Source organism: Bombina bombina, chromosome 11, assembly GCF_027579735.1.
Source record: "Bombina bombina isolate aBomBom1 chromosome 11, aBomBom1.pri, whole genome shotgun sequence".
NCBI classification, from domain to species: Eukaryota; Metazoa; Chordata; class Amphibia; order Anura; family Bombinatoridae; genus Bombina; species Bombina bombina.
The window spans coordinates 186,179,053-186,203,859 of record NC_069509.1 but is presented as its reverse complement, the minus strand read 5'-3'; the positions used below and the strand labels follow the sequence as shown (position 1 = coordinate 186,203,859).

The window sequence follows — 24,807 nt, the reverse complement described above, 5'->3', positions numbered from 1 at the left end:
GACCTAATGTATATAAACTGACTGGTAGGTACCATGCAAGCATACTGACCTAATGTATATACACTGACTGGTAGGTACCATGCAAGCATACTGACCTAATGTATATAAACTGACTGGTAGGTACCATGCAAGCATACTGACCTAATGTATATAAACTGACTGGTAGGTACCATGCAAGCATACTGACCTAATGTATGTGTACTGAATGGTAGGTACCATGCAAGCATACTGACCTAATGTATGTGCTCTGACTGGTAGGTACCATGCGAGCATACTGACTTAATGTATATAAACTGACTGGTAGGTACCATGCAAGCATACTGACCTAATGTATGTGTACTGACTGGTAGGTACCATGCAAGCATGCTGACCTAATGTATATGCACTGACTGGTAGGTAGGTACCATGCAAGCATGCTGACCTAATGTATATGCACTGACTGGTAGGTACCATGCAAGCATACTGACCTAATGTAAATACACTGACTGGTAGGTACCATGCAAGCATACTGACCTAATGTAAATACACTGACTGGTAGGTACCATGCAAGCATACTGACCTAATGTAAATACACTGACTGGTAGGTAGGTACCATGCGAGCATATTTACCAATCAGCAACAGAATTAGATAGATTTGCACACGGTGCCAACATCAATGTTAAAAACGAAATAAGAATTATTTAAATTCTAGTTTGTATTAAAAGTAATATGAGTAATAAGTATATACAGCAATATGCCCCTTTACTATTTCTTTATGCTACAAAATCTACAATTAACCTTTTGGTTTTCATAATAAAGCACAAATGCCAGTTCCTGTAGTTCCTCTGCTAATATGTTTACAGCGTGAGACAAATAGAATGACTGATATCTCACATCCCTTGTGCACTGTAAGCTAAGGTCACCAGGCTATTGCGCCTCTACAGATAAATTGCTTCTTTATAATATAACCCAAGCAGTGCTCTGCGCAGCGCGCAGCCGCTCCTCACACTCAAGAGCAACAGCAGCATCCTTGGCTGCTCCTCCAGCTGGCTCTGTAATGTCACTGGCTGAACCGCACACAAGCTGGGACCAAGCTCAGGAGGAAGCAGCATTTTCATTTTACTGGGAAATTCAGACACACCAGTAGGTTTCATGGAAGGTCTCAGAGCTGGGTATAATCATCTCCAACACAATTAAACCACTGGAGTTGGATTTCACAGAAGATGAAGCTGAAACTGAGTATTTTGTCTCTATTTGTTGCCTTTGTGGGGATTTTAAGTTTCATATTTTTGGTGATTGCCATTGGAACAGATTTCTGGTACATTATTGACGCATCCAAACTGGAAAAAATGGGCAACTATTCTGATCCTCTGAGTTCACATTCAGGGCTCTGGAGAATGTGCAAATGTGAGTATTTTATTTGCTTTGTGACATTGTCAGTGTCATGTGTCCTTAGCACATCTGGCACAATATGAAATTATGTAAAATAATAATATTCTTTGTTTTCTTCCTCAGTTAAAAGTAAATGTTTTCCCCTGGTTAACCCATTTTGGCACGGAGACCAGAACTTCACTGCATCACAGAAACAACTTTTAAGTGAGTTAAATATGTATTTATGTGATTATTTTACCATTAAACCTGCAGTTAAAATATCCTCAGTGATCTGAGAACTGAACCACACTTTGTATTCTGAGACAGTGAACTCCCAGCTCTCATAATAGAAATAAACTAATCCTCTGCAAATTGCCCTGCACTGTACACTGCGGGTTTGCTTTGAATAATTTAGATTAAGCCATTAATTAAGATGAGGTGTTCCAAACTTTATCTCACTATATGAAGCTAAATCCCTACTGCTAACCTATAATTGGTACATTTTCATTAAATTGTGCATTAGGCAGATCTGTTGTTAATGGGATTTAATAATACATAACAAATTGCAATTGTTTGTTATATGGAAAATGTACAACATCATTGCCCTTTATAGACATGCATTAAATGTACATTAAACGAGATTAACTGTTTATATTATTAAGCAGTATTGTGCAATTTGTTACTTAGTTATGTAATTATAGATAACATGTCAGTATATGTGATGTTCCTTCTAATAGGATTATGTTGCTACCTCTGCAGTTTATTTGTTATGATACATATTTCAAACCTAATATTTCAGTTCAAAACATAAGACTCAAATAATTTAACTGTTCATTTAGTGCAATGAAAGTTATTTGAATTGCTCTGCAATAGCTTTTAGTTGCATGATCGCCCCCAGCAGTTTATCTCTGGTACTGCATTGTAGTCATAAACATTTCCCATTAAAATAAACTTTTGTTTACAAACAGGTATTGTATTTGCAGCTCTAGGAAAATAAAAAACAGATCCATATACAAGTCAGTTTATTGGTAATTAAAGTCAGGAGCCTACATTTAAAGGTACATGAAACCACATGTTTTGGATAGAACATTTAAACAACTTTCCTATTTACTTCTATTATCAAATGTGCTTCATTCTCTGGTTATCCTTTGCTGAAGGAGCAGCATTGCACTACTGGCAGCTAGCTGAACACATCTAGTTAGCCAATCACAATAGACAAATTTATGCAGGCACCAATCCGCAGCTAGTTCCCACTAGTGTAGGATATTTGCGTATTCTTTTTCAACAACAGAGAACAAAGCACATTCGAAACTAGAAGTGAATTAAAAAGTTTTTAAAAATTAAATGCTCTTTCTGAACCATGCAAATTTAATTTTGACTTTCATATCCCTTTAAATGCCATTCCAATTTCTTACTAGTCAGGGACTAATGCACTATTTGGAAATATCCCCTCTATATTGTTATTATATGTATGGTTGTTACAGATGAGCAAATCATTTACAGTCTGATGGTGAATTTCTCCATTTTGTAATTGTTAAAATGGTTGGTTTGTAGTTTACAAAACCTCATAATGAATTTGTTGTGGGAACATTGTATAAATTCCCTAAGATATATTAGACTGAATCACTAAGGCTCTAATAAATGTATATTTATTTCTAGATAACACAAAGTTAAATTAGTACCAAAAGTGTAAGCCTCTGCAACATACTAAACTGTTACAAGATTTTAAAAAATGAACAAGCAAGTCATGGGTATAAAGTGATAGAACTTTAATAATTACACTCCAGCTGTTATATTAACATTAATTCTAAAATGTCCAGCTAATTCTATCTTATATCAAATTCCTAAACAAATCCCAGGGCATTTTGCAGATCACCTGCACATATCTGTTTCTTCCATCACAATAAAAAGGTGTTTTAAAGAAACATATTACAACCTTTGGAAAGATGTGGTTATAGCTTGTGCCATGATGGTCCCATTTTACATATGTGTTTCTATATGTGAATCCTGTATGTCTCGAGGTTTGATACTAACTGTAGTTATCTAATGCCTTGTAACAGTTCTGTATAGTCTTTTATAGTTTAGGGCATTTCCTTGTTGTACCCTTAGTGATATGGAGGACAAGATTTATTTGTATATGATAGTAGCATTATATTTTAAGGGCACAAGCTCCCCTCCTAGATTAATAGTTTAAAACTGTTAAAAACCTACAAAAATCTTTTGCATTATTGTTCTAATGCTCAGTAGCGATAACCTTGCATGTGAGGTTGGTCGGTCATTTCTAGGCAGGGTAGGGATGGGATTACGTTGGTGGCAGAGGTAGGATACCCCAAAACTACACAGATTTTATTCCTGTTGATGTGTTAGCTTTGTTTATAGTGTCAAATTATCATCCTTTAGTTCAGGGCATAAAATAGCTATGCAACTTAAATCAGAAGCATTAATTATATATATTTTAGGAGTTCTGCAAAAGCTATCGGATAATGTAGATTAAACAGAAGTATCAGGATTCTAGATAGAATTAGGAGCTGTCATGCACTGTGTTTGTTAAACCCTGGTTTATTTACTATACAATTTTTATGTAAATTTGTAGTATGTTTTTAATGTCATTTTAATATAATAATAATGAATGAATATTGTTCAGATATAATTTAAAAACATCACATTTTGACAGTATTGATCAACCTTGATACTGAATTGATGCTCTCAATACCACAGATCTCTTCCCAGTACTAGAGCACTATGTAATGGAAACGTAACGATAAAGCATACATGGTTTAGTCATTATATGCTGTGTAAGGGAATCAGTTATTGTGCTTGTGCAGTATTTGAGCTTAATATATATACTGTAATAGACAGCTAACATTTAAGGGATGTTTGGCATTTTATGTAATTGGCTGTTTACTGTCTGAGAAATAAATTTTAGACTAATGCTGACCTCTTAAATGCTGGCACACTTGGCATTTGGTCTACACTAATATACTGGTCCATAATTTGTGGTGCTGAACCAAAGATGGGCTGGCTCCTAAGCTTACATTCCTGCTTTTTCAAATAAAGATAACAAGAAAATGAAGAAAACTTGATAATAGGAGTAAATACGAAAGTTGATTAAAGTGGTTACTCTATCTGAATTATGAAAGAAAAAAATTGCTTGGTTAGGAGTCTGAAAATCAGCACAATATTATTTACAAATAAGCAAAACTATACATTGTTACAAAAACACCCCCAGATGGGCTACATAAATAGATAATCTACAAAACATTTATCCAAAGAAAAATCTAGTGTACAATGTCCCTTTAAATAGTTAAAATATATTAGTGTGGCTGGAGAGCCACGCTCATCATCTTCTTCACAGAGCCCAGGTCTGTAGCAAAGGGAAATTGGTATTTATTTAACAAAAATCAATGGAAATGTTCCACAAATGGTCAGTATTGGCTTAGTTTAAAACAAGATGAAGACCAAATAACATGGTCAATGAAATCTCATAATGAAAGATTCATCCAAATCTATTTTTTTTTTTGCCTGTACTGTTACTATAGATGAGTTGAGGGGGAGATTCACACAACTTAGTAAAATAATATAACAGTAAACATAGAACTCTTCTAGTCCATAAAGTTACTTCACAATATTATTTGCATTTATGATTGGAAACATTAGCAAAGATAGATAGATGATAGATAAGATAGATAGCTTAGATAGATAGATAGTTATCTTAGATAGATAGATAGTTATCTTAGATAGATATCTTAGATAGATAGATAGATAGCTAAGATAGATAGATAGATAGATAGATAGCTTACGCCTAGATTTAGAGTTTTGCATTAGAAGGGGTGCGTTAGCTACGCATGTTTTTTTTTCCCCGCACCTTTTAAACAACGCTGGTATTTAGAGTTCTCTGAAGGGCTGCGTTAGGCTCCAAAAAGGGAGCGTACAGGCATATTTACCGCCACTGCAACTCTCAATACCAGCGTTGCTTACGGACGCGGCCAGCTTCAAAAACGTGCTCGTGCACGATTCCCCCATAGAAAACAATGGGGCAGTTTAAGCTGGAAAAAAACACCTGCAAAAAAGCAGTGTTCAGCTCCTAACACAGCCCCATTGTTTCCTATGGGGAAACAGTTTCTAAGTCTGCACCTAACACTCTAACATGTACCCCGAGTCTAAACACCCCTAACCTTACACTTATTAACCCCTAATCTGCCGCCCCCGCTATCGCTGACCCCTGCATATTATTATTAACCCCTAATCTGCCGCTTCGTACACCGCCGCAACCTACGTTATCCCTATGTACCCCTAATCTGCTGCCCCTAACACCGCTGACCCCTACATTATATTTATTAACCCCTAATCTTCCGCCCCAACGTTGCCGCCACCTACCTACAATTATTAACCCCTAATCTGCCGAGCAGACCTCACCGCTACTATAATAAATGTATTAACCCCTAATCCGCCTCACTCCCGCCTCAAAAACCCTATAATAAATAGTATTAACCCCTAATCTGCCCTCCCTAACATTGCCGACACCTAACCTCAAGTATTAACCCCTAATCTGCAGACCGGACCACACCGCTACTCTAATAAATGTATTAACCCCTAAAGCTAAGTCTAACCCTAACCCTAACACCCCCTTAAGTTAAATATAATTTAAATCTAACGAAATAAAATAAATCTTATTAAATAAATTATTCCTATTTAAAGCTAAATACTTACCTGTAAAATAAACCCTAATATAGCTACAATATAACAAATAATTATATTGTAGCTATTTTAGGATTTATATTTATTTTACAGGCAACTTTGTATTTATTTTAACCAGGTACAATAGCTATTAAATAGTTAATAACTATTTAATAGTTACCTAGTTAAAATAATTACAAAATTACCTGTAAAATAAATCCTAACCTAAGTTACAATTAAACCTAACACTGCACTATCAATAAATTAATTAAATAAACTATCTACAATTATCTACAATTAAATCAACTAAACTAAATTACAAAAAAAAAAACACTAAATTACAAAAAAAAACACTAAATTACAAAAAATAAAAAAAATTACAAGAATTTTAAATTAATTACACCTACTCTAAGCCCCCTAAAAAAATAACAAAGCCCCCCAAAATAAAAAAATGCCCTACCCTATTCTAAAATAAAAATTTTACAGCTCTTTTACCTTACCAGCCCTTAAAAGGGCCTTTTGCGGGGCATGCCCCAAAGAAAACAGCTCTTTTGCCTGTAAAAAAACATACAATACCCCCCCAACATTACAACCCACCACCAACATACCCCTAATCTAACCCAAACCCCCCTTAAAAAACCTAACACTAAGCCCCTGAAGATCTTCCTACCTTATCTTCACCACGCCGGGTATCACCGATCCGTCCAGAAGAGGGTCCGAAGTCTTCATCCTATCCGGCAAGAAGAGGTCCAGAAGAGGGTCCGAAGTCTTCATCCTATCCAGCAAGAAGAGGGCATCCGGACCGGTAGACATCTTCATCCAGGCGGCATCTTCTATCTTCTTCCATCCGGCGCGGAGCGGGACCATCTTGAAGCAGCCGACGCGGATCCATCCTCTTCTAACGACGTCCTAAGTCCGAATGAAGGTTCCTTTAAATGACGTCATCCAAGATGGCGTCCCTCGAATTCTGATTGGCTGATAGGATTCTATCAGCCAATCAGAATTAAGGTAGGAAAAATCTGATTGGCTGATTGAATCAGCCAATCAGATTGAGCTTGCATTCTATTGGCTGATCGGAACAGCCAATAGAATGCGAGCTCAATCTGATTGGCTGATTGGATCAGCCAATCCGATTGAACTTGAATCTGATTGGCTGTTTCAATCAGCCAATCAGATTTTTCCTACCTTAATTCCGATTGACTGATAGAATCCTATCAGCCAATTGGAATTCGAGGGACGCCATCTTGGATGATGTCATTTAAAGGAACCTTCATTCGGACTTAGGACGTCGTTAGAAGAGGATGGATCCGCGTCGGCTGCTTCAAGATGGTCCCGCTCCGCACCGGATGGAAGAAGATAGAAGATGCCGCCTGGATGAAGATGTCTACCGGTCCGGATACCCTCTTCTTGCCGGATAGGATGAAGACTTCGGACCCTCTTCTGGACCTCTTCTTGCCGGATTGGATGAAGACTTCGGACCCTCTTCTGAACGGATCGGTGATACCCTGCGTGGTGAAGATAAGGTAGGAAGATCTTCAGGGGCTTATTGTTAGGTTTTTTAAGGGGGGTTTGGGTTAGATTAGGGGTATGTGGGTGGTGGGTTGTAATGTTGGGGGGGGTATTGTATGTTTTTTTACAGGCAAAAGAGCTGTTTTATTGATAGTGTAGTGTTAGGTTTAAATGTAACTTAGGTTAGGATTTATTTTACAGGTAATTTTGTAATTATTTTAACTAGGTAACTATTAAATAGTTATTAACTATTTAATAGCTATTGTACCTGGTTAAAATAAATACAAAGTTGCCTGCAAAATAAATATTAATCCTAAAATAGCTACAATATAATTATTATTTATATTGTAGCTATATTGGGGTTTATTTTACAGGTAAGTATTTAGCTTTAAATAGGATTAATTTATCTAATAAGATTTATTTTATTTCGTTAGAATAAAATTATGTTTAATTTAGGGGGTTGTTAGTGTTAGGGTTAGACTTAGCTTTAGGGGTTAATACATTTATTAGAGTAGCGGTGAGGTCCGGTCGGCAAATTAGGGGTTAATACTTGAAGTTAGGTGTCGGCGATGTTAGGGAGGGCAGATTAGGGGTTAATACTATTTATTATAGGGTTTTTGAGGCGGGAGTGAGGCGGATTAGGGGTTAATACAGTAGTGGTGAGGTCCGGTCGGCAGATTAGGGGTTAATAATTGTAGGTAGGTAGCGGCGACGTTGGGGGGGGCAGATTAGGGGTTAATAAATACTATGTAGGTGTCGGCGATGTTAGGGGCAGCAGATTAGGGGTATATAGGGATAATGTAGGTTGCGGCGGTGTGCGGTTGGCAGATTAGGGGTTAAAAAAATGTAATAGAGTGGCGGTGATGTGGGGGGGCCTCGGTTTAGGGGTACATAGGTAGTTTGTGGGTGTTAGTGTACTTTAGAGCACAGTAGTTAAGAGCTTTATGAACCGGCGTCAGCCCATAAAGCTCTTAACTCCTGACTTTTTCCTGCGTCTGGAGTCTTGTCGTTAGATTTCTAACGCTCACTTCAGCCAAGACTCTAAATACCAGCGTTAGAAAGATCCCAATGAAAAGATAGGATACGCAAATTGCGTAGGGGGATCTGCGGTATGGAAAAGTCGCGGCTGGAAAGTGAGCGTTAGATCCTTACCTACTAGACTCTTAATACCAGCGGTAGGACAAAACCAGCATTAGGACCCCCTAACGCTGGTTTTGACGGCTAACGCAGAACTCTAAATCTAGGCGTTAGATAGTTAGCTTAGTTAGATAGCTTATGTAGATAGATAGATATATAGCTTAGATAGATAGCTTAGATAGATAGCTTAGATAGATAGCTTAGTTAGATAGCTTATGTAGATAGATAGATATATAGCTTAGATAGATAGAGATTGATACACACATTTGTGCGCCTCTCTTCTTTTTCTCATCTTCTCAGCAAACACGTTTCCCTTTCTGGGATCGGCGTGGAGAGTGCAGCCGTGGGAAAGTTTTCCTAGCCTTGGGACCGATTTGGATTCACAGGACCTCAAGGAATCTACATTTAACATCTTGCCAACCACATATGGACATTGAATCTAACGCCATTTAATGAGGTTCCCCTTTCCATTATTAATAATTGTTACTGTACAATTGTTTGGTCTTATAGCAGCGTTTATACAAAACACTATTGTTATGAGTATATGTTGCTAATTTTTTATTATATTTCATATGTTGTGCATAGTGAGTGCCCTCTGGTGACCCAGGTCATTTATTTAGATAGATAGATAGATAGATAGATAGATAGATAGATAGTTAGCTTAGATCAGGGGCGTATTTAGGTTTTGTGCTGCCTTAGGCACTCAAAAAATCTGCTGCCCCCCAGTTTTAAGGCATCTTAGACATATTTTTTTTTTTTTGGTCAGGGTGTAAAAAATAAATAAAAAACATATGTCTTTTTACACTAAAATGTATTTCTTTACCAGACATGCTAAACGCTTTAATTAAACCAGATCATTGTTTCTTCTTGACACCGCAAGAGCCAAACGCTTTGTATATATGTACTATTGCGAGTAAGAGCACAAGCGAGTAGCGGAAAAATCACCAGGTAGTACAATTTTAAAACCACAGAGTACTAATAATAAAACTAGACACACCCAGGTGTTTGCATTAGACTATATTTGAGTAAGTCTGAGCAGCAGACAATTCCATTAATATTTTTAAATGTTTTACATTTATTTATGTTATGTTTTTATGTTACAAAATTATCAGCACACAGCAAACAGTTCAGTCCCTCAAATAAAGATCGGGCTAGGGGGCGTAGCAAAGGCACAAGGGCGTGCTGTTAGCGCGGGGCGTGCTAAAATGTGTAAGGGGCGGGACGTGTTAAATTATCGCTTTTTAGACACTTCCCAGAAAGACAGTGAGATACACTGATTGCTTCATAAAGTGCACGGCTTAATTATACTAACACTGCATACAAATCACATCAATGTGACATACAGGGAGACCAGATTGTCTCTCTTCCTCCATTCTGTGGTATCGTTACATACAACATATTTCTTATCATAAAGGACTCTGCAGCTGCCGGGGGATTAGATCTGTCCTGTACCACTTTTAATAGCTATGACAACCTGTGTAAAGCAACATTTGTTTCGTATACAAGGACCTTATTAAACACAAATATTTGGAGACTGGGATTGAAGCAAAACGTTTTGGTTATCTGCGCACACAAGTAAAGGAATAAAACAGCTAGCCTACAGAAAATACACTGAGTCGTCCTCTGACTATGTCAGCGTGCCAATGCTTTTCTAAATAAAATAACTACAATTAACTAAATTATTCCTATTTAAAACTAAATACTTACCTATAAAATAAACCCTAAGATAGATAGTTACATTGTATCTATCTTAGGATTTATTTTTATTTTACAAGCAACTTTGTATTTATTTTCACTTGGTACAATAGTTATTAAATAGTTATTAACTATTTAGTAGCTACCTAGTTAAAATAAAGTCACATTTACCAGTAAAATAAATCCTAACCTAAGTTACAATTACACCTACACTACACTATAATTAAATTAATTACCTAAACTAAATACAATTAAATACAATTCTCTAAAATACGGGGGGGGGAAACACTAAATTACAGAAAATAGCAAAATAATTCCAAGTTTTTTAAACTAATTACACCTAATCTAATCCCCCTAATAAAATAAAAAGCTGTACCCTATACTAAATTACAAATAGCCCTTAAAGGGACAGTCTAGTATAAATTAAACTTTCATTATTCAGATAGGACTTTTAATTTTAATCAACTTTCCAATTTACTTTTATCATCAAATTTGCTTTTTTCTCTTGGTATTCTTAGCTTAAAGGGACAATACACTGTAAAATTGTTTTTCCATTAATGTATTTTAAATGACTTGTTATACCAACTGCAGAGTATAAAATATTTGAGAAATTCCATTTTCATGCTTATTTGTGTATATGAAGTAGCTGATTTTGTGCTTTGAAACCACAGCCTATTACAATGGGTTGAACTTAAAGGTGATATCAGATCTCATTATGTTCTAAGTTTGTGTAAACAGAGTTGCTTCCTTATCTTTTATTTGGCTGGAACACCAAAGCTCAATACATAGAGAGAACAATGGAAAATGATAATTTTATTACTTAACTACCCTGCATCCCACTGAGAGTGTAATCTCTTCTGCTGGCTGTGTATACTTAGGCTATTCAATAGCCTATACTCCAGTATTAATTTGTTCAGTGTAGGTGGCGATACCACAGACTAAATCAGCTATTTCAAATGCTGAAATAGGATTAAAGGAGCTACTTGTAACCAATTTAATACACTCTAGCAGGTTAAAATGATCATTGGGAATAATTTAAAGGGGAGAATTTTTTTGGGGTGAACTGTCTCTTTAAACTAAACATAGGTAGGTTCATATGCTAATTTCTAAGTCTTTGAGGGCTGCCTCTTATCACATGCTTTTTAAATCTCTTTTCAACACAAAGAGACAGAAAGTACACGTGGGCCATATAGATAACACTGTGTTCAGGCACAGGGGGTTATTTAAGATCTAGCACAATACAATGCTAAATTTAAGACAATAGATAATAAACAGTCACAGTCATGTGATCAGGGGGCTGAAAAAAGGTTCCTAGATACAAGGTAATCACAGAGGTAAAAAGTATATTAATGTTACTGTGTTGGTTATGCAAAACTGGGGAATGGGTAATAAAGGGATTATCTATCTCTTAAAACAATAACATTTCTATTGGTAGACTGTCCCTTTAAAAGGGCCTTTTGCAGGGCATTGCCCCAAAGTAATCAGCTCTTTTACCTATAAAAAAAAATTACAATACCCCCCAACATTAAAACCCACCACCCACACACCCAACCCTACTCTAAAACCCACCCAATACCCCCTTAATAAAACCTAACACTAACCCCTTGAAGATCACCCTACCTTGAGAAGTCTTCACCCAACCGGGCCGAAGTCCTCAAAGAAGCCGGACGAAGTGGTCCTCCAGACGGGCAGAAGTCTTCATCCAAGCCGGGAAGAAGTGGTCCTCCAGACGGGCAGAAGTCTTCATCCAGGTGGCATCTTCTATCTTTATCCATCTTGCACGGAGTGGCTCCATCTTCAAGACATCCGATGCGGAGCATCCTCTTCAAACGAAGTCCAACTGAAGAATGAAGATTCCTTTAAATGACATCATCCAAGATGGTGTCCCTTGAATTCCGATTGGCTGATAGAATGCCAGCTCAATCCTATTGGCTGATTGGATCAGCCAATAGGATTGAACTTCAATTTTTTTTCTACCTTAATTCCGATTGGCTGATAGAATTCTATCAGCCAATCGGAATTCAAGGGACACCATCTTGGATGACGTCATTTAAAGGAACCTTCATTCTTCAGTTGAACTTTGTTTGAAGAGTATGCTCCGCGTCGGATGTCTTGAAGATGGAGCCGCTCTGCACCGGATGGATGAAGATAGAAGATGCCGTCTGGATGAAGACTTCTGCATGTCTGGAGGACCTCTTGTTCTCGGCTTGGATGAAGACTTCTGCCCGTCTGGAGGACCACTTGGCCCGGCTTTGTTCAGGACTTCGGCCCGGTTGGGTGAAGACTTCTCACGGTATGGTGATCTTCAAGGGGTTAGTGTTAGGTTTTATTAAGGGGGTATTGGGTGGGTTTTAGAGTAGGGTTGGGTGTGTGGGTGGTGGGTTTTAATGTTGAGAGGGTATTGTACTTTTTTTTTACAGGTAAAAGAGCTGATTACTTTGGGGCAATGCCCCCCGCAAAAGGCCCTTTTAAGGGCTATTTGTAATTTAGTATAGGGTAGGGCTTTTTATTATTTTGGGGGGCTTTTTTATTTTATTAGGTGTAATTAGTTTTAAAAACTTGTAATTATTTTATTATTTTCTGTAATTTAGTGGGGGGGGGTTCGTACTTTAGATCATTTTTTAAAATTGTAATTAATTGTATTTCGTCTATGTAATTAATTTAATTATAGTGTAGTGTTAGGTGTAATTGTAACATAGGTTAGGTTTTATTTTACAGGTAAATTTGTCTTTATTTTAACTAGGTAGTTATTAAATAGTTAATAACTATTTAATAACTATTCTACCTAGTTAAAATAAATACAAATTGCCTGTAAAATAAAAATAAACCCTAAGCTAGCTACAATGTAACTATTAGTTATATTGTAGCTAGCTTATGGTTTATTTTATAGGTAAGTTTTTAGTTTTAAATAGGAATAATTTAGTTAATTGTAGTAATTTTATTTAGATTTATTGTAATTATATTTAAGTTAGGGGGTGTTAGGGTTAGGGTTAGACTTAGATTTAGGGTTTAATACGTGTAATATAGTTGCGGCTACGTTGGGGCGGCAGATTAGGAGTTAATAAATGTAGGTAGGTGTCTGCGATGTTAGGGACGGCAGATTAGGGGTTAATAAAATGTAACTAGTGTTTGCAATGTGGGAGTGCGGCGGTTTAGGGGTTAATATATTTTTTATAGTGGCGGAGATGTCCGGTTCGGCAGATTAGGGGTTAAAAAATTATTTTTGAGTTTGCGATGCGGGAGGGCCTCGGTTTAGGGGTTAATAGGTAGTTTATGGATAATGGGTGTTAGTGTACTTTTTAGCACTTTAGTTAAGAGTTTTATGCTACAGCGTTAGCCCATAAAACTCTTAACTACTGAATTTAAATGCGGTATCAGTCTTGACAGGAGAGGCTGTACCGCTCACTTTTTGGAAGACTTGTAAAACCGGCGTTAGGCAAATCCCATTGAAAAAAGAGGATACGCAATTGAGTGGTGAGCCTGTCATTTCAAGATTCGTAATACCAGTGGGCGTTAAAACGCAGCGTTGGGACCTCTCAACGCTGCTTTTTAAGGCTAACTCACAACTCGTAATCTAGCCGTTAGATAGATAGCATAGATAGATAGCTTATATATATAGCTTAGATAGATAGATAGATAGATAGATAGATAGATAGATAGATAGATAGATAGATAGATAGCTTAGATAGATAGATAGCTTAGATAGTTAGCTTAGATAGCTTAAATATATATATATAAGATAGATAGATAGATAGATAGATAGATAGATAGATAGATAGATAGAGAGAGAGATAGAGAGATAGATAGATAGATAGATAGATAGATAGATAGATAGAGAGAGAGATAGATAGATAGATAGATGATAGATAATATCACAAGTTGCTTATATGGCATCATAGTTACATCATGTAGACAAAAATATTAAATAAAAATGAATTAGCAGTCAATAGACAGAGAATAACAAGATCAAACCTACAATATAAATGTAAAGAACACGTTTTGTTATGAAAGGACACAACACTCTGCAGTTACTAATAACGAGCTATTGTTTGCTTAATTGGATTGAATATAATACAGAGTGACTGAGAGGATCAGAACAAAACTCAGATGGGTTTTCAGGCTATAATTAAGCTCTCCCTATGCCACAAGCAGTAAAGATTACAGTGATAGAAATCCCCACATCCTAAAGAGAAAATAATAAATCCTATGATTCCACCTTGTCTGTTTTTTGTCTTAATTTGCAGAGTAAAGTTATAAATATTATGCCTGACATCCCCTCCCTGCAGATCTAGCAGCTCTATGTTACAGTAAGTGAATTGGGAACATATAAAGTAGCACAAGGTCTTAGACTGGATTGTTCAGATTTGATACACGATCAAAAGACCAGGGTGAGGAATAGAAATTCCTTCTAGGAGTCAACAAGACTTTTATCCCAGATATACAGTTTTTTAATCATCCTAACAACCTTACACATTCATATACCCTTTTATTTTTCAAAAGGAAAACTGTACTGAAAACAAAATGAAAGACCGTGATGAAAGGAAAAAAAACCATAGAAAGCAGCACGTGGTTGGTTTGAAAATAAATTGCTAGTGGCTGTTAGAGTTGATCTAATGCATTGCAGTACTCTCTAACATACAAGGGGTTAAGGAATGGAAATTCTATTTGACTAACCTTTTACCCTCCATCATTTTACTGAATCAAGACAGAAGCTATGTTGGGGGGGGGGGGGGAACTACATTGATATTCCAGGAATATAGATGCAAGAATTAAAGAGAGAATATTTCAAAACCTATTGCACACAGTCATGTGATGTAGCTACCTATAGACTGTTCAGATCCACAAGTTAGACGAGGTACAGACAGTTGCAGCCTCAAGTAAATATTATTGTTTTCTTTCCCAATATTGTGTTCTCTGATTCTGGTTTTTATGGTGCATGAGGGCTTCACAGATACTCTGACATCCCTGGAATAAACAGATATAATCAACTTCAAGAGCAGAGATTCCAAACTTGATAAATAATATTTGTTATAGAGCTTTACGTTAATCATTTTACCTGTACTAGGTAGTTGTTTTTTTATGGGGGGAACTACTAGCAGGGAAAGGGGGGTTCACATGGGTGAAATAAAATGTAGACAAAATAAATATTAACATCAGTAACACCCTCTCCATTTTTAACTCTAAAGCAAGTATCTATCAGGATAAGGAATTGCTTTTTTTAACCTCTTAATGACCAGCTGTATGTCGCTGGTCTTTCTATAGGGTTTGCATTATTAATAGCGAGGCCACACTATTTCCAGTAACCAATATGGAGGATGGAGGGTATAATAATCATAAACAAACCAGTCCTTAATGACCAGCGACATACATGGTATACCACCCTCTCCAGCTATACCAGCCTCCCCAGCTATAGTCTCTAGTTATTCCACCCTCTCCAGCTATACCATTCTCTCCAGCTATACCAGCCTATCTAGCTATACCAGCCTCCCCAGCTATACCACCCTCTCCAGCTATACCAGCCTCCCCAACTACACCACCCTCTTCAGTTATACCAGCCTCTCCCACAATACCACCCTCTCCAGCTATAACAGCCTCCCCAGCTATACCACCCTCTCCAGCTATACCAGTCTCCCCAGCTATACCAGCCTCCCCAGCTATACCACCCTCTCCAGCTATACCACCCATTCCAGCTATAACAGCTTCTCAAGCTATACCAGCCTCCCCAGCTATACCACCCTCTCCAGCTATTCCATCCTCCCCAGCTATACAACCCTCTCCAGCTATACCACCCTCCCCAGCTATACCACCCTCTCCAGCTATACCACCCTCTCCAGCTATACCACCCTCCCCAGCTATACCACCCTCCCCAGCTATAACACCCTCCCCAGCTATACCACCCTCTCCAGCTATACCACCCTCCCCAGCTATACCACCCTCTCCAGCTATACCACCATCTCCAGCTATACCAGTCTCCCCAGCTATACCAGTCTCCCCAGCTATACCAGCCTCTCCAGCTATACCAGCCTCTCCAGCTAAACTAGCCTCCCCAGCTATACCAGCCTCTCCAGCTAAACCAGCCTCCCCAGCTATACCAGCCTCTCCAGCTATACCAGCCTCAACACCTATACCAGCCTTGACACCTATACCACCCTCTCCAGCTATACCAGCCTCCCCAGCTATACCTGCCTCTCCAGCTAAATCAGCCTATCCAGCTATACCACCCATTCCAGCTATAACAGCTTCTCAAGCTATACCAGCCTCCCCAGCTATACCACCCTCTCCAGCTATTCCATCCTCCCCAGCTATACAACCCTCTCCAGCTATACCACCCTCCCCAGCTATACCACCCTCTCCAGCTATACCACCCTCTCCAGCTATAACACCCTCCCCAGCTATACCACCCTCTCCAGCTATACCACCCTCCCCAGCTATACCACCCTCTCCAGCTATACCACCATCTCCAGCTATACCAGTCTCCCCAGCTATAACACCCTCCCCAGCTATACCAGTCTCCCCAGCTATACCAGCCTCTCCAGCTATACCAGCCTCTCCAGCTATACCAGCCTCTCCAGCTAAACCAGCCTCTCCAGCTAAACCAGCTTCCCCAGCTAAACCAGCCTCCCCAGCTATACCAGCCTCCCCAGCTATACCACCCTCTCCAACTATACCAGCCTTCTCAGATATACCAGCCTCTCCAGCTAAACCAGCCTCCCCAGCTATACCACCCTCTCAAGCTATACCAATCCCTATGCTATTCTATGCAGCTGATTCACTAAATAATGGAGCAGTGAATGTGCTTTAGAACATCAGGAACATAGAATAACACAAGAACTGGACTTGCTGGCAATGTTGGTGAGACAAGTTAAGTTGGAGATGTCCCATAGTAAATCTTGTTAACTGTTTTATTCAGTTTATACCAGTGGGAAGCACAAGTAACTTGTTGTGTTATTGATGCCCAGCAGATATCATTGTAGGATACTTTTGTCTGTGTGTTTCTTAAAATACTCTTGTCATGGGTGTTATTGCACTTGTCACACTACTTGAGGTTGTTCACTAATGTGTGAAAAAGACCTTTGTTTATTAATCCGTGCTACATTAGTCTAAATAAAACCTACACAGAGGCATCATGATCTTAGTATGTATAGTCTAGAGGGGAGAGAGGGAGTTTGATAGAATCATTTATGTATGTTAACACATGTAATACAATTGAGGGTGAAAACATGTAACAAAAAAACACACCAGAACTAGGGGTCATGATCTCAAGTTGAGGGGCAGCTGGTTGAGAAGTAATTTGCAGAAATTGTGTTTGGTTCATGGCACAGATTTTCAGAATGACTGTCAGCCTTGGAGATTAAAATTGATGTTGTTGGAATAAGAGTCCCAAGATCCAGTATGATATTATTTATTAAATAGAATACTAAGGGCTCAATTCTCTAAAGCTCTGGTGAGGTCATCTGAGAAGTTTTGTCACTACTGAAAGGTCCCTCAAAAACTTTTAGAAAGGCACATTTTAGTTTTAGAGCTGTTTATCTTGCTAAGTGGGATTCTGAATCTGAAGAAGAACATACATTACAATCTAATTCTCACAAAAAAAGGTTTTGTGTTATTCCTCACCATGCTGGTGAGTTTTTTTGGGGCTTAAAGGGACACTGAACCCAAATAATTTTCTTCCGAGATTCATATAGACCATGCAATTTTAAGCAAATTTCTAATTTACTCCTATTATCAATTTGTCTTCGTTCTCTTGCTATCTTTATTTGAAAAGAAGGCATCTAAGCTTTTTTTGGTTCAGTACTCTGGACAGCACTTTTTATTGGTGGATGAATTTATCCACCAATCAGCAAGAACAACCCAGGTTGTTCACCAAAAATGGGCATCTAAACTTACATTCTTGCATTTCAAATAAAGATACCAAGAGAATGAAGAACATTTGATAATAGGAGTAAATTAGAAGGTTGCTTAAAATGTCATGTTCTATCTGAATCGCGAAAGAAAAAATTTGGGTTCAGTGTCCCTTTAAGTCTTACATAAAAACAACATAACTGGGTATCATAATAATTGATCTGCTGATTTTTCAAACATATAAAAACATAATTTATGCTTACCTGATAAATTCCTTTCTTCTGTAGTGTGATCAGTCCACGGGTCATCATTATTTCTGGGATATTACTCCTCCCCAACAGGAAGTGCAAGAGGATTCACCCAGCAGAGCTGCATATAGCTCCTCCCCTCTACGTCACTCCCAGTCATTCGACCAAGGACCAACGAGAAAGGAAAAGCCAAGGGTGAAGTGGTGACTGGAGTATAAATTAAAAAATATTTACCTGCCTTAAAAACAGGGCGGGCCGTGGACTGATCACACTACAGAAGAAAGGAATTTATCAGGTAAGCATAAATTATGTTTTCTTCTGTTAAGTGTGATCAGTCCACGGGTCATCATTATTTCTGGGATACCAATACCAAAGCAAAAGTACACGGATGACGGGAGGGATAGGCAGGCTCTTTATACAGAAGGAACCACTGCCTGAAGAACCTTTCTCCCAAAAATAGCCTCCGATGAAGCAAAAGTGTCAAACTTGTAAAATTTGGAAAAAGTATGAAGCGAAGACCAAGTTGCAGCCTTGCAAATCTGTTCAACAGAGGCCTCATTCTTGAAGGCCCAAGTGGAAGCCACAGCTCTAGTAGAATGAGCTGTAATTCTTTCAGGAGGCTGCTGTCCAGCAGTCTCATAAGCTAAACGAATTATGCTACGAAGACAAAAAGAAAGAGAGGTAGCGGAAGCTTTTTGACCTCTCCTCTGCCCAGAGTAAATGACAAACAGAGAAGACGTTTGTCGAAATTCCTTAGTTGCCTGTAAGTAAAATTTTAGAGCACGGACTACATCCAGGTTGTGCAGTAGACGTTCCTTCTTTGAAGAAGGATTTGGGCATAAAGAAGGAACAACAATCTCTTGATTGATATTCCTGTTAGTAACTACCTTAGGTAAGAACCCAGGTTTAGTACGCAGGACTACCTTATCCGAATGAAAAATCAAATAAGGAGAATCACAATGTAAGGCTGATAATTCAGAGACTCTTCGAGCCGAGGAAATAGCCATTAAAAATAGAACTTTCCAAGATAACAACTTTATATCAATGGAATGAAGGGGTTCAAACGGAACGCCCTGTAAACCATTAAGAACAAGGTTTAAACTCCATGGTGGAGCAACAGTTTTAAACACAGGCTTAATCCTGGCCAAAGCCTGACAAAAAGCCTGGACGTCAGGAACTTCTGACAGACGTTTGTGTAACAGAATGGACAGAGCTGAGATCTGTCCCTTTAATGAACTAGCAGATAAACCCTTTTCTAAACCTTCTTGTAGAAAAGACAATATCCTAGGAATCCTAACCTTACTCCAAGAGTAACCTTTGGATTCACACCAATATAGGTATTTACGCCATATCTTATGGTAAATCTTTCTGGTAACAGGTTTCCTAGCCTGTATTAAGGTATCAATAACTGACTCAGAAAACCCACGTCTTGATAAAATCAAGCGTTCAATTTCCAAGCAGTCAGCTTCAGAGAAGTTAGATTTTGATGTTTGAAGGGACCCTGTATCAGAAGGTCCTGTTTCAGAGGTAGAGACCAAGGTGGACAGGATGACATGTCCACCAGGTCTGCATACCAAGTCCTGCGTGGCCACGCAGGTGCTATTAGAATCACTGATGCTCTCTCTTGTTTGATTCTGGCAATCAATCGAGGAAGTAACGGGAAGGGTGGAAACACGTAAGCCATCCTGAAGTCCCAAGGTGCTGTCAGAGCATCTATCAGGACTGCTCCTGGATCCCTGGATCTGGACCCGTAACGAGGAAGCTTGGCGTTCTGTCGAGACGCCATGAGATCTATCTCTGGTTTGCCCCAACGTCGAAGTATTTGGGCAAAGACCTCCGGATGAAGATCCCACTCCCCCGGATGAAAAGTCTGACGACTTAAGAAATCCGCCTCCCAGTTCTCCACTCCCGGGATGTGGATTGCTGACAGGTGGCAAGAGTGAGACTCTGCCCAGCGAATTATCTTTGATACTTCCATCATAGCTAGGGAGCTTCTTGTCCCTCCCTGATGGTTGATGTAAGCTACAGTCGTGATGTTGTCCGACTGAAAACTGATGAACCCCCGAGTTGTCAACTGGGGCCAAGCCAGGAGGGCATTGAGAACTGCTCTCAATTCCAGAATGTTTATTGGCAGGAGACTCTCCTCCTGACTCCATTGTCCCTGAGCCTTCAGAGAATTCCAGACGGCACCCCAACCTAGAAGGCTGGCGTCTGTTGTTACAATTGTCCAGTCTGGTCTGCTGAATGGCATCCCCCTGGACAGATGTGGCCGAGAAAGCCACCATAGAAGAGAATTTCTGGTCTCTTGATCCAGATTCAGAGAAGGGGATAAGTCTGAGTAATCCCCATTCCACTGACTTAGCATGCACAGTTGCAGTGGTCTGAGGTGTAAGCGTGCAAAGGGTACTATGTCCATTGCCGCTACCATTAAGCCGATTACCTCCATGCATTGAGCCACTGACGGGTGTTGAATGGAATGAAGGGTGCGGCAAGCACTTTGAAGTCTTGTTAGCCTGTCCTCTGTCAGGTAAATCTTCATTTCTACAGAATCTATAAGAGTCCCCAGGAAGGGAACTCTTGTGAGTGGAACGAGTGAACTTTTCTTTTCGTTCACCTTCCATCCATGTGACCTTAGAAATGCCAGCACTAACTCTGTATGAGACTTGGCAGTTTGAAAGCTTGAAGCTTGTATCAGAATGTCGTCTAGGTATGGAGCTACCGAGATTCCCCGCGGTCTTAGTACCGCCAGAAGAGCACCCAGAACCTTTGTGAAGATTCTTGGAGCTGTAGCCAATCCGAATGGAAGAGCCACAAACTGGTAATGCCTGTCTAGGAAGGCAAACCTTAGGTACCGATAATGATCTTTGTGAATCGGTATGTGAAGGTAAGCATCTTTTAAATCTACAGTGGTCATGTACTGACCCTCTTGGATCATAGGTAAAATTGTCCGAATAGTCTCCATCTTGAACGATGGAACTCTTAGGAATTTGTTTAGGATCTTTAAGTCCAGGATTGGTCTGAAAGTTCCCTCTTTTTTGGGAACCACAAACAGATTTGAGTAAAACCCCTGTCCCTGTTCCGATCGTGGAACTGGATGGATTACTCCCATTAACAAGAGCTCTTGTACGCAGCGTAGAAACGCCTCTTTCTTTGTCTGGATTGTTGACAATCTTGACAGATGAAATCTCTCTCTTGGAGGAGAGTATTTGAAGTCCAGAAGGTATCCCTGAGATATTATCTCTAGCGCCCAGGGATCCTGAACATCTCTTGCCCAAGCCTGGGCGAAGAGAGAAAGTCTGCCCCCCACTAGATCCGATCCCGGATCGGGGGCCCTCAATTCATGCTGTTTTAGGGGCAGCAGCAGGTTTCCTAGTCTGCTTGCCCTTGTTCCAGGACTGGTTAGGTTTCCAGCCTTGTCTGTAGCGAGCAACAGCTCCTTCCTGTTTTGGTGCAGAGGAAGTTGATGCTGCTCCTGCTTTGAAATTACGAAAGGAACGAAAATTAGACTGTCTAGTCTTGGCTTTGTCCTGAGGCAGGGCATGGCCTTTACCTCCTGTAATGTCAGCGATAATCTCTTTCAACCCGGGCCCGAATAAGGTCTGCCCTTTGAAAGGTATATTAAGCAATTTAGACTTAGAAGTAACATCAGCTGACCAGGATTTTAGCCACAGCGCCCTGCGTGCCTGAATGGCGAATCCTGAATTCTTCGCCGTAAGTTTAGTAAGATGTACTACGGCCTCCGAAATTAATGAATTAGCTAGTTTAAGGACTCTAAGCCTGTCCGTAATGTCGTCCAGAGTAGCTGAACCAATGTTCTCTTCCAGAGACTCAATCCAGAATGCCGCTGCAGCCGTGATCGGCGCAATGCATGCAAGGGGTTGCAATATAAAACCTTGTTGAACAAACATTTTCTTAAGGTAACCCTCTAATTTTTTATCCATTGGATCTGAAAAAGCACAGCTATCCTCCACCGGGATAGTGGTACGCTTAGCTAAGGTAGAAACTGCTCCCTCCACCTTAGGGACCGTTTGCCATAAGTCCCTTATGGTGGCGTCTATTGGAAACATTTTTCTAAATATCGGAGGGGGTGAGAACGGCACACCGGGTCTATCCCACTCCTTAGTAACAATTTCAGTAAGTCTCTTAGGTATAGGAAAAACCTCAGTACTCGTCGGTACCGCAAAATATTTATCCAACCTACACATTTTCTCTGGTATTGCAACTGTGTTACAATCATTCAGAGCCGCTAACACCTCCCCTAGTAATACACGGAGGTTTTCCAGTTTAAATTTAAAATTTGAAATATCTGAATCCAGTCTGGATCAGAACCGTCACCCACAGAATGAAGCTCTCCGTCCTCATGTTCTGCCACCTGTGACGCAGTGTCTGACATGGCCCTAATATTATCAGCGCACTCTGTTCTCACCCCAGAGTGATCACGCTTACCTCTTAGCTCTGGTAATTTAGCCAAAACCTCAGTCATAACAGTAGCCATATCCTGTAATGTGATTTGTAATGGCCGCCCAGATGTACTCGGCGCTACAATATCACGCACCTCCCTCTGAGCGGGAGATGTAGGTACTGACACGTGAGGCGAGTTAGTCGGCATAACTCTCCCCTCGTTGTTTGGTGAAATTTGTTCAATTTGTACAGATTGACTTTTATTTAAAGTAGCATCAATAAAGTTAGTACATAAATTTCTATTGGGCTCCACTTTGGCATTGCAACAAATGACACAGGTATCATCCTCTGAATCAGACATGTTTAACACACTAGCAAATAAACTTGTAACTTGGAAATACAATTCAATTAGAATAATATTAAAACGTACTGTGCCTTTAAGAAGCACAGAAGATCTATGACAGTTGAAAATTAATAAATTGAAACAGTTATAGCCTCAATCCTTGTAAATAACACAACTTTAGCAAAGGTTTAATCCCATTAGCAAAGATAACAAATTCTGAAAGCAGGAAACAAATTACAGAATAAACGTTTTTTATCTCAGTCAAACTATAATTCTCACAGCTCTGCTGAGAGAAATTACCTCCCTCAAAATAAGTTTTGAAGACCCCTGAGCTCTGTAGAGATGAACCGGATCATGCAGGGAATACAATGAGTTGCTGACTGAAATATTTGATGTGTAGTAAAAGCGCCAAAAAACGGCCCCTCCCCCTCACACACAGCAGTGAGGGAGAACAGAAACTGTCAGAAAACAGATTAAGCAACTGCCAAGTGGAAAAATAGTGCCCAAACATTTATTCACTCAGTACCTCAGTAAATGAAAACGATTTTACATTCCAGCAAAAACGTTAAACATAATCTCTAGTTATTAAACAGCTTTATGTATTTCTTACAGTGTAATTCTAGTGAAGTACCATTCCCCAGAATACTGAAGTGTAAAGTATACATACATGACATTATATCGGTATGGCAGGATTTTCTCATCAATTCCATTGTCAGAAAATAAAAACTGCTACATACCTCTATGCAGATTCATCTGCCCGCTGTCCCCTGATCTGAAGTTTACCTCTCCTCAGATGGCCGAGAAACAGCAATATGATCTTAACTACTCCGGCTAAAATCATAACAAAAACTCTGGTAGATTCTTCTTCAAACTCTGCCAGAGAGATAATAACACACTCCGGTGCTATTTTAAAATAACAAACTTTTGATTGAAGATATAAAACTAAGTATAATCACCATAGTCCTCTCACACATCCTATCTAGTCGTTGGGTGCAAGAGAATGACTGGGAGTGACGTAGAGGGGAGGAGCTATATGCAGCTCTGCTGGGTGAATCCTCTTGCACTTCCTGTTGGGGAGGAGTAATATCCCAGAAATAATGATGACCCGTGGACTGATCACACTTAACAGAAGAAAACAAGAGGATACTCCTTCCGATAAAGCTTGAATGCTTTATTGATTGCAATAAAACAAGTATATCCAACTCAGGATCAGCTCAGTAGATGACGGGCGCTGCATGCCAAGAGGGCTTACGCGTTTCGTCAGAAGCCGTACTCTTAGCTTGTAGTACCAGGCACTCAGCTGTGATTTAAATATACAAGCAAAAAAAAACAATTTAAAAAACAACTACTTTTCCATATTCCAAATAAACTCTGGTTTCCTGGTTGAACATATGTTGTATTAAGCTGTTTGGGTGTTTTGTTACAGATATGCACGGGACCCTTGTGATCTTGTTACCGCTAAGCTTGATTCTGATGATATTTGGTGGAATGACCGGCTTCGTTAGTATCCTTGCAAGAGCGTACATCCTTCTTTTGTTGACTGGAGTCCTTTTCCTTTTTGGAGGTAATGTATAACATAATCTCAGGTCACAAATTCATCTTCAG

At 39.3% G+C, this 24,807-nt stretch overlaps 1 protein-coding gene across 1 annotated transcript in view; it reads left to right on the top strand.

Moving 5' to 3' along the window:
- The first annotated feature begins 1,019 nt into the window (after window positions 1-1,019).
- TMEM114 (transmembrane protein 114) overlaps window positions 1,020-24,807 on the top strand; it is a 32,102-nt gene continuing 8,314 nt past the window's right edge. Inside the window, exons 1-3 of the mRNA XM_053695116.1 lie at window positions 1,020-1,386; window positions 1,495-1,575; window positions 24,629-24,766. Coding sequence (XP_053551091.1) covers window positions 1,203-1,386; window positions 1,495-1,575; window positions 24,629-24,766 — 403 coding nt within the window. The 5' untranslated portion in view covers window positions 1,020-1,202. The remainder of the gene's footprint in view (window positions 1,387-1,494; window positions 1,576-24,628; window positions 24,767-24,807) is intronic.